General features: G+C 44.0%; 1 protein-coding gene across 14 annotated transcripts in view; it reads right to left on the bottom strand.

The window, feature by feature from the left end:
• PDE10A (phosphodiesterase 10A) overlaps positions 1-19080 on the bottom strand; it is a 605978-nt gene that overhangs the window by 102405 nt on the left and 484493 nt on the right. For all 14 annotated transcript variants that reach the window (XM_045008718.1, XM_045008721.1, XM_045008723.1 and 11 more), the window contains one exon: positions 2013-2133. In XM_045008718.1, coding sequence (XP_044864653.1) covers positions 2013-2118 — 106 coding nt within the window. In that variant the 5' untranslated portion in view covers positions 2119-2133. The remainder of the gene's footprint in view (positions 1-2012; positions 2134-19080) is intronic.

The following is a 19080-nucleotide window of genomic DNA, read 5'->3' on the forward strand; positions in this document are numbered from 1 at the left end:
TTAATATATTTGAGACATAATTGGAAGCTGCAACCTGATAAACTTACCTAGTCTTTACTTCATGTCTACTGAATATTACAATGCATTAATACATATTACAGCATATGAATTAAATAAAAATACACATCCACAATGTAATCATATAGAACATAGATAGCACATTTTCCATCAACAGAAGAAAAGTTGTTTCCCATGTATAGAGCGTAAATATCTCTGTCCTTGCCTTAAGATACATAAGCATGGCAAAACAATGAATAAGCCTCAAATGCTGCCACTAAGTGTGTATGACGGGATTGTTTCTAGTTTCTATGACATGTGGAGGCCTATGTTTTCCATAGCTGTTCTGTATTAAATACATTAAGTCACTCCAGGGAATAAATATCTGCTGGCAATTACTGCAAGACTCAGGTGGTGTTGTGAGGCATAAGGCCAAAGGCTAAGTGTTTAAACATGAAAAAGTGCAACAATCCCTTAGAAATAAACCATCAGAGGTATCTTATTGCTAAAATGAAAAAAACTCTTGGAAATAGAAGAACACATCAAGCCTGTGCTTTTACATTCAGTATTACAAAATAGGCTTAACACTTTGGGCACAAGTAGACCCCTCTGTCCATCAGTAATGCTATCTCCTGTGAATACACAGGTCTGAATGATTTCCTCATTTTTATGAGCAAATAAAACACATCAGGCAGTGCATTTCAGGGAAATGATTATATTTTGGGGGCGGTTAAAGTCAGTTGGCCTTCTATGTGTGTCTGACAGAACCAAAACCCCACTGTCTGATTGCTTAATTATTTACATGGATATGAATGACATCATTGCCAGTCAGTGAGAAGCTCATTTGTATTTGAGTTCCAAAGTCATTTCTAGAGAAAATATTATGTGTCTATTGGACATTACAGAAAAGAAGTGCATTGTAAGTTAAGGAAAGAAAATGTACTCTCTAGTCTACTAGGAGTATGGAAGGATGTGCTGCCTCTGTCTCTCCTCCAGCCTCTCATTTGCTCTCTAACATAAACCAGTACTGACCAGCTGGGTTGAAGTTGAATCAGAACCCTCAGGGGTTCTCAAACTTCATTGCACCACAACCCCCTTCTGACAACCAAAATTACTACATGAGCCCTGGAGAGGGGGCCAAGGCCTGAGCCCCACTGCCTGGGGTGGGGGGGCAAAGCCCCACTTGGCTCCAGACCCCATAAAAACAGGGTCCCCACCCACTTTGGGGTCCCCACCCACAGTTTGAAAACCGCTGCATTAAAGTGACAATAAACAAATACAGTCCATTTGAAACACAATACATATAAAATAGAAGAACCAGCTTCATGTTACAAAGAGTCAGAGTAGTAGGGATATGTGGGAAAGGTTGTAAAACAACTATTTGCAAAGTATGTGAGGTAAACAAGCCTGAACAGTTGCTTTCAATGCAAATCTGTCTGTACTCACGTTGGTTAAAATTTGGGGCGAGGGCAGGTTGGATGAAAGCTTTACATTTTTACAGGAAACATGATTCACTTTTATTCTTGGACAATATTCTTTTTCACAAAGAGGCACCTATATCACATCAAAAAGTGCTGTAACTCTATAGAGTTTTATTTTCTCTTCAAGGAAAACACACACCCAAATCACCTCACTTTTGTTAAAGGAGCAGTCAAGATTTGCAATAATATTGCTGATAGTTAATTCTATGACTTTCCAAATCAATCAGGCAGGCAACACCAAAACTAGAATAATCTAACCCTAACCTTAATCTATCAGGTGGTTTGCCTTGCAGTTGGCCCTGATCCTGCAACTGGATTCATAGCTGGGTGGACCCTTGCCCCAAGTTGGAGTTCCACTGACATCAGTGGGGCTCCATACCAGTGCAAGGGCTACGTGGTGTGGATGCAGTTGCAGGATGGTGTACCAAGCATGTGCGGCTATTCTGTAATAACTATATTTATTTAATAGCATAAGTAATGCACAGAGTACCAGGACAAGGCTTCAAATAGAGGGCATCAAATCGTTTTCCTTACCTATTTTAATGATGCTGCTCAGTTCATATAAGAGAAGCTGGTTGTCTCCGCCTGTATCCAACCGTTGTTCTATGTAGCTGTTCAGTTCATATACCACTCCTTGCATATTTGTATCCTGATACTATTGAACCAAAGAGGAAAAACCCAGTTTAGAACAAACATATTCTACAACTTGAAAAAAGTGTTCTCAACATACGTCTATAAAAATACAGAGTGGATGCAATGTATCTAATCAATCCTCGATTGTCAGCCCTAACCCAATTACCTAAATATTCACACCATGGCCATGTGATATGAATTTAGCATTCCATGCTGTAGCCAGCTAGTCAATTGTTCAAAAGGTATTGATCAATTATTAATTGGCTACACATGGCCAGAGTCACGATCATATCTCAAGAAACTGATGTGTGACAGTTAATAGGCAGGTACCCTTCATATGCCTCCCTTTAACTCCTTCTTCCATTATAAACAAGGCTGCTATTTTTGCCTCCACCTTCCAACTTCATTACCTACTTCTCTAGTACTCCAACTGATGTGTGTCTGTTTTCCCCTCACAGCTTCATATATATCTACACTTTGGAGACTCAACAGTGTCCTAGAATCCTCTCCATCAGATGTCACAGTGCGTCAGAGCTTCCTGGCAACTGATATTGAGGTTACTGGAGTGCACTGGAACCCCAACATGTTGGTTCATGAGGCATCATTTTTGCAGTGGGGAGCATCAGAGTTTTGAGGAGCTAGCACAAGCAACTCAGACCTTGAAATATTGCATCAGCTGGCACAAAGTGTTCTACGTTGTCTATGAGTTAAACAAAAGTTACAGAAATAGCAGAAATGCTAGCTGCTGCGGCTTAGTAGGCATTCATTGCAAATAAAAATGAAAGACAGAGAGCTGGGAGGGAAAAGAGTTTAACTTCAATAATTAGGACATTGAACTGGAGGCAATTGGGAAGCTGGCTGCTGTGAAGAGTTGCTGGTATGAAAAAATAGGAGTTCCTACAAATAATTCAGGTAACCTCCAACCTTCCCTATGATGTTGTGGGGAAAAGGAGGTGCAGCCTCAAACCCCATTCCCAAAAGCCTCAGCTGCATCCTGGTTGTCAAAAACCTCAAGAGACAGGTATCCATTTCCTGGGTGGAAGTGCAATTGTACAGTGAATGCTCCTGTGTAGCATGATACCATGGCAAATACAGCATCATAAAAGGCAGTACATGACAGTGAGCACAGGTTCAGAACCATAACCAAAACTGGTGAGGTAGTTACTGGAAAGAGGAGAGGAAACCCAGAGTATAGTAAATTATGTAACTGGGCCAAAAATAAAACAAAAAGAAAGCAGTAGGTGAAATGTGCACAAATGAATGCTGTGTGAAAAAGCCACTAGGTCGCATTCTCCTGCCAGCTCACACCGTAGACCAAAATATGATTAGGTCAGATCTGTACTGGTAGTATTAAGGATTATGCCATAACAAGATTCTGAGCATCACAACCTGTCATTTTACATGAATAAACAGGGCTGCATTTGTATGCTGGTATAGAGCCTTTCCATAAGAATGGCCCTACTGGGTCAGACCAAAGGTCCATCTAGCCCAGTATCCTGTCTTCTGACAGTGGTCAGTTCCAGGTGCCCCAGATGGAATGAACAGAACAGGTAATCATCAAGTGATCCATCCCCTGTCGCTCATTCCCAGCTTGGCTAGGGACACCATTCCTGCCCATCCTGGCTAATAACCATTGATGGATCTATCTGCCACGAAATTATCTAGTTCTTTTTTGAACCCTGTTATTGTCTTGGCCTTCACAACATCATCAGGCACGGAGTTCCACAGGTTGACTGTGCGTTGTGTGAAGAAATACTTCCTTTTCTTTGTTTTAAACCTCCTGCCTATTAATTTCATTTGGTTACCCCTAGTTCTTGTGTTATAAGTAGTAAACAACACTTCCTTATCTACTTTCTCTACACCAGTGATGATTTTATAGACCTCAATCATATCTCCCCTTAGCTGTCTCTTTTCCAAGCTGAAAAGTCCCAGTCTTATTAATCTCTCCTCATATGGAAGCCATTTCATACCCCTAATCATTCTTGTTGCCCTTTTCTGAACCTTTTCCAATTCCAATATATCTTTTTTTGAGATGGGGTGACCACACCTGCACACAGTATTCAAGATGTGGGCGTACCATGGATTTATATAGAGGCAACATGATATTTTCTGTCCTATTATCTATCCCTTTCTTAATTATTCCCAGCATTCTGTTTGCTTTTTTGACTGCCGCTGCACATTGAGTAGATTTTTTCAGAGAACTATCCACAATGACTTCAAGATCTCTTTCTTGAGTGGTAACAGCTAATTTAGACCCCAACATTTTATATATATAGTTGGGATTATGCTTTCCAATGTGCATTACTTTGCATTTATCAACATTAAATTTTATCTGCCATTTTGTTGCCCAGTCACCGAGTTTTGAGAGATGCTTTTGTAGCTCTTTGCAGTCTGCCTGGGTCTTAGCTATCTTTAGTAATTCTGTATCATCTGCAAATTTTGCCAACTCACTGTTTACCCCTTTTTCCAGATCATTTATGAATATGTTGAATAGGACTGGTCCCAAAACAGACCCCTGGGGGACACTACTATTTATCTCTCTCCATTCTGAAAACTGATCATTTATACCTACTCTTTGTTTCCTATCTTTTAACCAGTTACCAATCCACGAGAGAACCTTCTCTGTTATCCCATGGCAGCTTACTTTGCATAAGAGCCTTTGGTGAGTGAGGGACCTTGTCAAAGGTTTTCTGAAAATCTAAGTACACTATATCCACTGGATCCCCTTGGTCCATGTGCTTGTTGATCCCCTCGAAGAATTCTAGTAGATTGGTAAGACATGATTTCCTTTTACTAAAACCATGTTGATTCTTCCTCAACAAACTATGTTCATCTGCTTCTTTTGGGTATGTAGGCACATTTGACTAACCACACTTATTGATGGATTCAACACACAGCTTACCCCGGGCATTGCAGTATATGGTGTGCTGTGATTTCTGCTATTGCTTTCTTGCATAGATTTCTACTATTTGTATAACTCCCTCCACACTTTCTGCCACGAATACAGAACATATGACCCTATACATCTGTGAGTCATTTGGTTTCCTTGTTTCAAAACAATTAAATGCTTGCTGAGTGAATAGCATTAATTCCCAACAGCCTTATTTAAATTGAACTTTTGTCATCAGTGGAACACAATACTGACCAAAAATGCTGATGGGAGAACTACTCATTGTTTGACCCATAACTTCTTCTTAACTACCTTAATACTGTGTCCATCTATTGCTCCAATAGACATGTAGAACTGCATGATACCTGGCAGCTCTGGATATCCTCCTTGAGGCTAAGGCATAACAAATTGTTTCTAAATGATATAATTTTATTATTATTATTACAGACATTCCTGAGGCAAATATTAGGTGAGAGTGTATGTTTGTGTTTACATTTTGGAAGAGTGTGGTGGTTACCTAAAAGAACATCTACTAACATTTTTTTTAAGAGGTGCACACAGTGCAAGTAAGGTGCTTGACAAGCTTCATCCACATACTGGACCTGGTTCTCCACTGCCTTGCCACTTGTGTAGTCATTTACACCTTTGCAAAGGGAGTACAATCAGAATGATAGTATTCTACATATAACTTAGCACTCACTTTGCACAGGCACAAGTAACTACACAAAGAGCAAGACAATGAAGAATGAGGTCTGGTGTTGCCAGCACACTTGAGCCCAGATCTGCAAACTCATGTTGCCACAGTATGGGTTTCTCTAAAACCAGAACTGTACATCATGAAAAATTACACAGTGGATTTGTTATGTGGAAAAATGTCCTCAAAGGACTTGGGGGTGACCAAATTCATTTTCACCTGTGACCTAGAGTAATCAGGATTTGAAGCTAAATCTTCAAAGGTTAAGGTTTGCATTTTAACCCACTCCATCATCTACATCAATCTATCAGCATATTATAACCCTTTACTCAACTTTCACATAACTAAGAACTACATGCATATTGTAATTATGCAGTTAACTACGTGAATAAACTATGTCACCTTTGTAACGTGTTAGCAAATATAAATCTAAGCAGACTGAAGTTCCTGCACACATTTATGCAACTGTAAAAATGCTGCTGCAAAACAAGAGTATTAATTTGTAACATGGCAGATTTCCATCCTGAGATTATCTGGATTTGACAACTGGCAAGATGAGCAGAATTTGTTTAGAATCATAATCAAGTCATTTATAAGAGGTTGATGAGGTCTAAGACAAGTGGAAAATAAAAAGCTAAATCAATCACTATGATGTTAGACCTGTACTGGATTCATATTATAACACGGACTAGCACATATTTTATACAGATTTGGCAAAATAAAATCTAAACTGATCCCAGCTGATGAAAGGAATACCTCAAACAATTCAACATTCAACAGGAAAAAAAGGCATTCAAACATGGTTATTTGCCATCACATAATTATGAAACAATATTTAAACTGTAACAGGACTCCTGAAGTTTAAAAATGATCAACAATACTCAAATCTAACTAACCCATTCCTCTCACCACTCAACACTTTATGTATCAAACTGATGACCCTACCAATATTTTGTGGCTTTTAATTGGGAAAGCTCAATGTCACTGTACTAAGATAAGGTAGCATTCATCTATTTTAAGTAATTCTATCAGTGCCAGTGATAAAACTGCATCCTACTCACATGTTAACTCTACTAATCACTTAAATCATAGTACCGTAAAATGGGATAATAATTTAAAGGACAAATCACTTTGTAAACACCCATGATTAAAGAACTTCTTGCAGAGATTTTTCAGAAATACTTCTAGCACCTGTTTATCTTTAGAACATACGAGTAATGCGCAACAGCTGACAGCAAATCAACAGTGAAAAATAATTGGAAGAATACTGCTAGATTTTCTATCTAAATAAAAGGACGCATACTTTTTTTAAAAAAGCTACACAAAAATTACAATGATAGCTTAGTCCATGCAGAGATATTGTGACTTCAGAAAGAGTCAGATGGATGTGAGTCATTCAATATTAAGAATTAAGTAATCAAAAAGTAAAGTGTATGTAACATTAAATGAAATATGAATAAGTATGAAGAACTAAAGTGACAGATTAATCTGCATGCCTTGCTGCTTATAAGATAACTGTGCCAGGAACATTCCTCCTCTTACTATTGGGGAGGGGGAGAGGGGACTCAACAAAAAACGACTGATACAATCTGCTGTAAAAGAAGGGCTGTGGTAATAGGGATCAATGTCAGTAAATACAAAGTTAAAAATCAGAAGAAGACATGTGCCTATCTTAGTGTTTTCTATAGCTTCTTGCAGTGTTTGCAGTGTTCCTGTGGTAAAATAGTTAATTACTATAGTATCAGTTTTGTTATTGTTAATTATTATTATTATTTTCTGCCCCCAAATCAGTGATTCCCAGCCTGTGAGGTACAGCCCTGTCCTTTTATGTGAATTCAATTACTCAGCAGAATTCACTTTGCAGTGTATGAAATTACCTACAGGAATTTAAAAAAAAACTAGGACTGTAGCTTCCCTTTGATGTGGAAGAAGGGCATCATGGGAGTATAGAGGATTGGAACTCAGAAACCTCTCTGGATGAGGTGAAGAGAGGTGAGGAAGCCACAAAACGTGACGGAAGAAGGGGAGGAAGAAGGAAAGATCACAAGCTTTAAAACAACATTGCTTGAGACATTTAAAAAATGAACTGGCCAGAGCACTAGAAAATATTTATGATGGATTTGGAGCTATTCTGTAATAAAGTTAGGGTGACCAGACAGCAAGTATGAAAATCAGGATGGGGTGGAGGATAATAGGCACCTATATAAGACAAAGCCCTGAATATTAGGACTCTCCCTATAAAAATGGGACATCTGGTCATCCTAAATAACGTATTGTAGCAGGGTGCTGCTGCAAGGGCACCTAATTAGCCCCTGCTCAGCCAGCCCCAATCAGGGGAAATAGATTGGGGCTGGGGAGAAGTCTGGTGCCTGGCCTCTGGAACTGGCTGCACCTGTGGGCCTGCCGGTTCAAGAGCCATAAAGGCTGGCTGGCAGCCAGAGCAAGAGGGGAATGGCCAGGGAAAGGGCAGTCTCCAGGCTGGGGGAGACTCCCTGTAAAAGAGGAGACAGTAAGACCTGTAAGACTCTGTAAATAGTATCACCGGTGGTGGGAACTTTGTGTGAATAAAAGCCACGGGTGCTGAATCAAGAAAAGGCTCGCAGTGCTTTATTGGAACAGCAAAGAGCCCAGCGGGGGCGGCCGAGGAAAGGACTCGGTTACACATGGGGGCTTGTCCGGGATCCTTGCCATAGATGCAGTGTGGCAGCCTGGGCATGGAGAACACCCTGCAATGGCTCGCTGAACAACAGACTGAAATGCAAAAGACGCTACAGTCCTTCCAGGAGTCCCACCAGGTGGAGCGGCAGGCTCTCCTCGTTTGGCAGACAGAGCAGCAGAAAGCCCTCCAGGACTTCATCAAAGAGCAGTCGACTGTACAGCAACAGCTCCTGCAGAGATTGGTGAGTCCTGCTGTGGGGGAGGGTACCCGGATGCCAGGCCTCAGCCTTTGTAAAATGGCCCCCGCCGATGACCCCGATGCCTTTTTGGGTACCTTTGAGTGGGTGACCCTGGGCGCTGGTTGGGACCGGACCACCTGGGCCCTGCGTCTGGGCCCTTATCTCACCGGGGAGGCGCAGGCCGCATATATGGCCCTGACGGAGACCCAAGCCAGGGATTACGATGCGGTGAAGGTGGCAATTTTGGACCGCCTCGGGCTGTCGGCTGAGAAATATCGCCAGAAGCTTCGGGCAGCCCGGTGGACAGGGTGCATGCGACCCTGGGCCTTTGCGCAAAAGTTAACGTACTGGGCAACCCGGTGGTTGAGGCCCGATGCCCAAACGGTGGGCCAGATAATGGACCAGGTGGTCCTTGAACAGTTTCTACAGGGCCTCCCTGACAGTGTGCGGGTTTGGGTGCAGCGACATCAGCCGGCCACTCTGGAAGCGGCCGTGCAAAGGACCGAGGAGTATGCGGCGGCTGACTTCCCAGTGAGGGAGCATCGAGTCCCCGGGACCCAGAGGGGAGCAGGAAACCATGTGAGCACGGCGGGGTGAAGCTGCTGGATAAGCGACGGGAGGAGCCCAAGGGGTCCCCTAGCCACCCGGGGCAGCTCGTGTGTTGGCGGTGTGGTCAGCTGGGACACAAAAGTCGGGACTGCCCGGTGATGGAGTGTGGGGCGGCGGACTTTTGTGGATGGACTAGGAGTGGGGCATGGGAAAGGAGGCGTGGGTTGGCCACCATCCCAGTGCGGGTAGGGAAAAGACCCCAGAGGAGTCTGGTGGACACGGCCTCCGCCCGCTCCTTTGTACAGCGGCGCTTGGTGAAGCCGCACTGGCTTATCCCTGGGGGACGAATGCATCCACAGGGATAGGAAATGTTGTCCCATGGCCCAGGTACCTCTCGAAGTGGACAGGCGGTTTACCTGGAAGTGGGTGGGGGTAATTGAAGGGTTAGCTTACCCCGTGGTCCTAGGCCAGGACTGACGCTTTCCCCTGAGGGGAAAGGCGGATGGGGGGAAGCGACTGGGAAAGAGGAGAAAGAGAACCCTGGAAAGGGAGGGCAAGGCCCTGGGGAAGGCGGATCCAGAGCAAGGGAAGGCCCCACAACCTCCAGGGGGAAAATTAGAACAGCCTAGACAACTGAGCCAAAATAGCAAACAGGGGGGAATGACTGAGAAGCCCAGGGAGCTCCCGGGGCAGGACCACCTGGGGAAGGGAGCCCTCGGGGAGGTAGAAGACGCTCAGCAGGGGGAGGCCCCGCAGCACAGGGGCGGAGGGCCTGGACTGGAACCGGGGGGCCAACTCGGAGCAGCGGGCTCTGAGTCAACACCCCCAGTGAAGCAGGAGGAGGAGCCTCGGGAGCGGCCGGCCCAGCCGTGTGAATGGTGTGAGGACCTCTGGGTGAGGGTGGACCTGTGGGGTGCCCCACCCCCTACTGAATGCACCTTTTGTGGGTGGGGTGTGCCAAAGCCCCAGCGGGTTGTTCCTGGGGGTCCCTCAGCTGGGCAGGGGGCCCCACCGCATAGTATTGTCTCGGGCTGAGGGAAGCGAGGTAGAGGGAGACCAGGCCTGGCACCAGCTTAAGGGGGGAGGTATGCAGAAGGGTGCTGCTGCAAGGGCACCTAATTAGCCCCTGCTCAGCCAGCCCCAATCAGGGGAAATAGATTGGGGCTGGGAAGAAGTCTGGTGCCTGGCCTCTGGAACTGGCTGCACCTGTGGGCCTGCCGGTTGAAGAGCCATAAAGACTGGCTGGCAGCCAGAGCAAGAGGGGAATGGCCAGGGAAAGGGCAGTCTCCAGGCTGGGGGAGACTCCCTGTAAAAGAGGAGACAGTAAGACCTGTAAGACTGTAAATAGTATCACCGGTGGTGGGAACTTTGTGTGAATAAAAGCCACGGGTGCTGCATCAAGAAAAGGCTTGCAGTGCTTTATTGGAACAGCAAAGAGCCCAGCAGGGGCGGGGCCAAGGAAAGGACCCGGTTACACGTATGAATATTATATATTCTAAGCATTTGATTGTTGGGGGGGGAGGTTTACTGTATGGATACAAAGGGTTAATTCAAGTAGGGGCCAGCTGCAAATATGCAGAATAATGGACAAGAGATTTAAATAGCAACCCATTTACTCAAACTTCAGGGAAAATATTCCTCCTATTCACTTTAATGTCCTACATCCAACCCGCTATGGAGATCAAGAGACCAGTTTGTCATGGGGTGATCTCAGTTTGTAAACATAAGAGAACCAAAAAGCCTGTGAGTCTAAGACAAAGGGCTCCTGGGGGGATAAAAGTGCCATTCTTGAGGGAGCGGGGAGCGGGTGTTGGGAGTTGCTGATGAGAAGCAGGTTCTCATTGGGTACGTCTTCACTGCAAAACAAACAAACCGGCAGCACTATGCCCTAGAGCAGGGGTAGGCAACCTATGGCACGCGTGCCGAAGGCGGCACACAAGCTCATTTTCAGTGGCACTCACACTGCCCGGGTCCTGGCCACCAGTCTGGGGGCTCTGCATTTTAATTTAATTTTAAATGAAGCTTCTTAAACATTTAAAAAACTTTATTTACTTTACATACAACAATAGTTTAGTTATATATTATAGACTTATAGAAAGAGACCTTCTAAAAACGTTAAAATGTATTACTGGCACTTGAAACCTTAAATCAGAGTGAATAAATGAAGACTCGGCATACCACTTCTGAAAGGTTGCCGACCCCTGCCCTAGAGCCCGGGTCTATAGACTCAGGTTTGCACTACAGCACTAAAAATAGTGGCTTAGTTGTTCCCACCAGGGCTGGAACTTGGGTTCTGAGACATATCCACAGAGACAGACCCAAAAGATCAGGGACTTGCTGAGGGTCTCTGCAAAGGGATGGCAAACCTTTAGGTGAAACAGACATGTGTATAACCCTTTTATTGGTTTAAAAATCTTTTATTTTCTTTTATGTTATGCTTTGTTCCTACTGTGGTAAATAAACAGTACTTTGGAGAAGGCCCACTGGTCATCTATATTAACCACCTGTCACAGCTCCCAAAGGGAAGACTTGGAGGTGGTAAACACAGTCTGGCCTGTTGAGTAATCACAGTTGGTACAAAGGATGCAGGGAAGGAAAGTGCACGAGGCCTGACATGTGAAGGGGTGCACTGAGAGAGACTAGCGAGGGGTCAAAAGTGCAGTTAGCCCTATAGCTATGATGATATTCTCCAGAGAAAAATCCTGCACTGACCCTGGGATAAATTATCCACTCCTGCTAGATGAAGTACACATTCTGCTAAAGTGTAGGTAATATGACTGTGTGTCTTGCCTATAACAACATATCTTGCCCTGCCATCAAGACAAATACTTTTACGAAACATATAAAGGAGAGAATCTTTCAGTATTGCTGGGTCTCTGACAAGAAATCTGATATTCTAGATATTTGGCCAACCCCCCGAAAAAGTCAAGCCTCCTTAGAATGAGCACCAAAGAGTCAACTCTCACTTTATGTCCTCAATACTTGGGCCAGCTCCCCAAGTTTCATATCTTGTTCTTTACAACTGGCAATTAACTTTCTTTTCCAGGAAGAACTGAATATATGCCTCATCTAGTTTAGCAATGGTTAAGCAGTTAATGTCAGCAGAGCCACTGTCCAGTAGAGGTCTCTCGTAGTGTATTCTAACATGAGATTTCCGAAATGGTTGGCAGAAACCTACTGACAGAATTCACTGACTCATCATTTTGGGCTGCAGCTCAGCAGTGTCAGAGAGAGACACTGGGGAGCGGGCCCCCCTCAAATAAGTACAGCAGAACTTCAGAGATATGAACTGAGCGGTCAACCACACACCCGATTTAGAACCAGAAGTATACAATCAGGCAGCAGCAGCGCGCGCGCACGCGCACACACACAGTGCAGTACTGTGTTAAATGTAAACTACTAAAAAAATAAAGGGAAAGCAGCATAAATAAAATAAAATCTTCTGCATAATAAAATTTCAAAGCTGGATTAAGTCAATGTTCCGTTGTAAACCTTTAAAAGAACAAGCATAACATTTTCTTCAGAGTTACGAACATTTCAGAGTTATGAACAACCTCCATTCCCAAGGTGTTTGTAACTCGGAGGTTCTACTGTAACCTATCCAAGCCACTCATTCTTTGTTGCTGTGTCCAAGACCTCTGGAATGTGAATAGATTGTAGGGTCAAATCTACATGATAGTGAAGAGAATGAGGAATTTAGAGTGAACCCTGAAACCTCTAGGTCCAATCTCCATCAGTTTGTGAGGGTCAGAATCAAAGTCTGAAGAAACCTGATCTCATTTCAGAAGGAGCCTGTTTTGTGGGCCAGATAGTTTAGGCAGGTCTCTATAGGGGGGTCTCTGATTCGCAGAGTCTTGAGGCCTAGTGGCTCGAGTCAATAGTGGTTCCCTGGGTAGGCAGACCTAGTGGCTGGGGTCTCTGAGAAGTCCCTGGGCCACAGGGTAAGCAGGCCTAGTGGCCAGAGTCCATGAAGAGTCCCTGAGCGGCAGGGTAGGCAGGCCTAACGACCAGAGCCAATGGAGCATCCCTGATTCACAGGGTAGTGGACCACCCCCTGGGGGAGGGTGGCGGCATAGGGTAGGGGGATCCGGACCCTCCCTACTCCATTGGGTCCCAGCCCAGTGCCCTAGTAGTGGCAGAGGGTTCCACTACTGAGGTCAGCAGGGATCCAACTGCAACAAGCTGCCTGTGTCCGGGACTATGGCTAGCCCCCGCCAGGCTACTTCCTACCATGGTTCTGATGGCAGTAGTTGGGGTGTCTTCTGGTTGCTCAGCTGGGGCTGTTCCCAGTGTCTACAACCCCTCTTGAGTATCAGCAGGTGTTTGGGCATGGGCCGGGGCCTCAGCACTTTGGGCTTCTGTGGGGTGGGTTGGTAGCTGCTCCCCAGCAAGAGTCTGTATGCTATATCCTTCCCCTCCGGCGGTCAGCCCCAACTGAACTGGGCTGCCTGCCTTTATACAGCCACGGCACCTGGAGCATGCCCAGTAGGGCCATGGCTTCCTCAGCTACCAAGGAAGAGTTAACCCCTTCCTGTCCAGTGTGAGGTAAGTATACCCTGTCACAATCTCACAGAAAGCCATAACCAAAGTTCCTTTAAAGACCATGCATACTGTAATTATGTGATGTTTGTTCATACACAAATGCATTACAAAACATCATGTCAATGTTTTCCCTGCTAGCAGCTGCTAATCCACAAACCACCATCATGATGATCTCCAGACAGCACAAGTTCATTACTTTAACAACAAGATCCTTAGCACTGAAACAGAGAACCATCAGTGGACAAACTATGCCACCATTTTAAAGGGCTAGAATAATATTTTGTCTGGATGCAAATAAAAACAATGTGATCCTCAATGTAGTCAGGGCTGAGGAATGCTGATGGTGTTACATAGGGAAGTTTGCAATGCCACTGATGTACTATATCTGTTTTGTAGATCATTAAAAGATTTCAGCTCCAACAGCTACGATCCTGCACCTTTCACTATTGCTATATTATTCAATAATTTAAAAAATAAATCAAGATAATTAAAATTATTTGATGTCTTCTGTTTAAATGCATTAATTGCCCTTCTTTTGAAGTAGCATTGTGGTCTTATGAAAAAAAGAAAGTCAATTAGGAGGTGAAAATGTACTGCATGAATTTATTGGGCTCTCTCTACATATGATTTATGCACTGTCTACACCATCATCTTTCTTCATGGCAGAATATTACAGGCTGTTGATCTATCGTATCATAAAAAAAAATCAAGATATATAAGATGAAGAATTGTATGACCATTGGCTTATTTGTCCACATAACTACCCTTCTCCTAATTTGCTTTTAATACAGAAATGCATTATCTTCTCCCATCTTCCTTTGTGGCCCACTTTAAAAAAAATATTAGAAAAGAAACACTGCTGTAAAACAGTTTTCTTAACCTCAGCCTACCTGCAATGATACTAGTGCAATGATACTGTGAAAACAGTTAAACCACACCTGTGAAGAACTGAAATATGGGACACAATTTCATGCTTCCCAAAATTATGGAAGGTCATGAAATTCCATTAAGTCAAAAGCTTGATTTTTGAGGGCAGAAGCACTGAGCGGTGGGATATCATTTACTTGGCTTCAGAAATAAAAGTACACCTCTACCCCAATATAACGCTGTCCTCGGGAGCCAAAAAATCTTACCATGTTACAGGTGAAACCGGGTTATATCGAACTTGCTTTGATCCGCTGGAGTGCGCAGCCCCGCCTCCCCCTAGAGCACTGCTTTACCATGTTATATCCGAATTTGTGTTATATCGGGTCGCGTTATATAGGGGTAGAGGTGTATAGAGGAACAAATAGGCTTAAAGTATCCACCAGGCTTTCAAAGCACTAGAGATGTTGAAGAGAGGAAACAAAGAAATCTCCTTGATCCAAAAATCAAGGGCTGGCCTGTGCAAGTAGTTTTGTTTAAGCTTGGACACTGGAAAGCATGAAGCTATAAAAAGCTATCTCTGCTGTGATTAATTTTAATGCTTGTACATAGCCTGAGAGAAAACTGCTGCTACACGTATTTGTCTGACGTCTATTCTTCTTGTTTTGACTGAAGAGGACATGGGTTATAACTTGTTCAGTAAATAAAGCTTAGCTGCAGCACCATGCACAGGTATTTATGAATTGTTTGTTCACACATCAAATGCTGCTCATGACAAAATCAAAGGAGGGAAAAATATGAAATGACAGCTGGCAGGACATGCCCTATTATTAAGTTAAAGGCCGCAAAATAGCTCTAGTACTACACAGAGAGAGCTCACAATTTTTGAAGGCATACATTTCCCAGCTTGTTTATACAGCTGATTTTCAGGCCTGATCTTAGAGAGAGAGAGAACACACTGCCTTCTGAACATCAACTTCCTGCCACATAGTCACTGATCACTGACATCCAATCCCAGAGACTTTCCTTCATTGGTACATGTCAATATTGAGATAAATTTAATGTTTGCATTGAGGGAATCTAAAATTATTTATAACAGAGTGAAGGAGGCATTGACTGGACTATAAAGACAGAACACTTTGATTATGTGGAACAGAAAAGACAGCCCCATTTTATAAAATCTGATATTCACTGAAGTGTTACAAAGACCACACTGTACCTTGGTTATACCACTTATCCAGACAACAGCATTGTGAAAAACATTTAATGAAGTCCATTAACCTTTACATTTTAATTTGGCAGGTCTGGATATTACCATTTATTTAAATTTGTCTTGATAAACTGCACATTCCCTGTTAATATAGCTCTGTTGATGCCTGACCTGCAACCACTCCAAAAGACATCATGAACAAAATTAAAAATATGGTCCAACCTTTTTCCATCTCCATACTGCTTTCCCTAGTCTCTTACTATACCAACAGTATCCACAAGCCTCCTTCTCCATTCCAACTTCATAACATGCATTTTCGTCTGATAACACTTGATGTCGTATTATATGCATTATCTTCTGAAGGATATATATATTGCTCCTGAGGATTATGCACCACTGCGCATGTGCGGAATTCACGTCCCCGTCAGATTTCTTTACTTCCCTGCAGAAAATGACTTTCTGACGGGGAAGCAACGAGAAGCCACAAGAGCGGTCATATGACTCTCCCCAGCAGTATGTTTTGGGTGCCAAGGGCAGCTGGCAGAGAGGTAAATCACTGTGAGGAGGGGGCAGGACTGGAGAAGACCCTGCTGGGCTGGGGAGGATGGGACTTCCTCTTTCCCTGCACAGCATCCAGGGCCAGGTCAGACCCATCCCCAGATTTCTTCCCAGGCTGCAGGGAGCTTTGCAAACTCAGTACTCCCCGACTTCCTGCACCCATCACTCCTCAGCTGCAGGAGGAGGGATCACTCCCTCATCCGACTAGACCCCCTCATACTCAGACCCTCACACCCCCGCACCCAGAAACTGTCCCTCCACCACTCCCCCTACCTGGAGCACCCTAACGAGTCATCCAGACCCAGATCCCCATCCCACCGAGCCTCAACCAACTGCACCTGGATCCCCACCCCACTGAGCCCTCACTCTCGCCAGCATCTGGACCCCCCAATGAATCCACCACACCCAGACCCCGCTGCTGAGCTCTATCACCCGCCGAACCCAGACCTACCCCTGCTGAGCTCCATCCACCTTCACCTAGACCCCCCTGCAGCATCCCATTACTGTTGCACCCAGAACCCCACAACAAACCCCTGTGCATCCAGATCCCTCCCCCCACACACTCAGGTCCCCCCACTTAGCTGCTCGCACCCAGATTGCCCCATACATAACCCTCTCAACCGACACCTGGATCCCCCCCCCCACTAAGCCCCTCCACACTTAGATCCTGCTGGGCTGAGCCTGCCTGCCCACACCTGGTGCACCTGGCACAGAGGGGGCAGGGCCCTGGGGTGTTTCTAGGGCAAGCCCAGTCCTTGCACTATGTCAGGGTTGGGTGCAGTCTCACTGCAGAGTTTGTGTCCCAGGGGGAGCTGCAGAGTGATCTCCACCTCTGTGCAGCCAGTGGCCTGTGCTCTCCAATGCCATGCTGGAGCCTCCACATTTATTACACAAATAAAATTTGCAGAATTTTGCAGAATTTTAAAATGTGCGCAGAATTTTTAATTTTTTGGTGCAGAATGCCCTCAAGAGTAATATGTATATGTCTGATGTCCTAACCCTTTTCTTTTAACTGTTCATTAAACCATTCATTTTTGGTTTGTTGTGAAAATGTTTAAATCCTATGATCAATAAAGAAACAGTGTGAAGAATGAATAATGAACTTGCTGTGGCAGGGAGATACGGAAGGGATTTAAATGAGACAGAGAAATCATACAATTATTAACTGAAAAGATACTAATTCTGTAACTTTCAGTGGCATATTATGCCAGGGTGTTACCTGGTGCCAAGGCAGCTGCCAAAAGCCCTAAGTCCAAAAACGGGAAAGAAGAGGATTAATGTGTTATTGCCATTTCCAAGAATAAAGTACTGTAAATGAGTTAGTCACTTGCTAGGTAATAATTTCATGGTGTTTATACTGTAAACTACAGCAAAGTGAATTGCTGCTGTGATCACCACGGTTTACAAAGCAAACATGCTTGCCAAAATGCAGCTTCACCATGGGTACTGTACAAGCCAAAGTGGAATGGAAAAGAAGCCATTATTTGAATGAACAAGGGTAATTTCACTGTGATCATATCAGGCACATTGAGCATTTCTGTTTAAGTTTAAGGTTCTGAGATACAACATGGCACACAGCCACCACGGGAGAAGGAAGCAGCATACAGGACAAAATCCTGGTTATGATTTAAGCAGCAGTATTGGATATGTTAACCCCTGGTCTGCATACACATGCCAGCTCTGCACCAGATCCATCCACCACACAAGTGATATCTTGTACTTTCCCCTCCCAGCACAGCTGCCTGTGATCCCAGTCCTTTTCTACCCATGGACTGGGAAAGCAGACACACAGTACCTTTCACTGGTCTGTGTGTTCTATATAGTCTCACCAGTCAGCCCACTCCCCCGTGATCTTGGACGGACATTGTACATGCTTAATGTCTCTCTAATGTCATTTCTAATGTCTAGATGAGGCAGAATTATGGACTTTACCTCTGTTTTGGCAGCCATAGAAGACTGACACCTCTCCAATTCACAAATAATGTTTTACTAATATTGTGAATGGAATGAGTCCTTACCCCAGTCTAGCACAGAACACACACATGTATAATTAGTGCCCAAACTCACCCTTCTTCCTGTAGTAGTTCTTTTCTTTGGGGGTAAAAGAGCGATAGCACAATATGAAGCTTAACCTACTATCTCCACTAGGCTGATTCTAGGTTTTCCATCCAGAACCTCTGTCCCAAGACCCTCTGCCCTGATAGCCACACCCACCTCTAGCATACCTAGGAAAATGAAAAATGAGAATAAAAGAAAAAAATGAAACATGAAACAGAACTCCTGGACATCATTTTAAACAGTGTTCAGTGACAAAAAGGTTTTTAAAAGAGTGGGGTGGAGGGAACAGAATCTCAAAAACTTGAAATTTTCAGAAAAACAAAAAATTGTTTCACTTTGAACCCTGCAAAATAGAGACAACTAAGCGAAACTGTCTTTCCATTTTTCAACCATTTCTACCCATACCTAGGGTGCAGGAAACAAGATGATATCTGCACAGTAAATGAGCAGGAATTTCCATACAGGTTCCCAACATTTGTTCACAGGATGGGTCAAAAGAAGGTGCTTGCCACCCATTACAGATATTGAAAGATATTTCACAAATGTTACAAAGTTCAAGTGATAACATGCAGAAAAAAAAGTTCCTAGGTTCAAAGTTTGGTCACGGATGTTTATGAAACATTCTGTGACCATGGTTCTTGCATTTTTGATGGCGGTAACAACTCCGTGTAATCAGAAAATCCTTGGTAGAATGACTTCCATTTTTG

The sequence above is a fragment of the Mauremys mutica genome, chromosome 3 (assembly GCF_020497125.1).
Source record: "Mauremys mutica isolate MM-2020 ecotype Southern chromosome 3, ASM2049712v1, whole genome shotgun sequence".
Classification (NCBI taxonomy): domain Eukaryota; kingdom Metazoa; phylum Chordata; order Testudines; family Geoemydidae; genus Mauremys; species Mauremys mutica.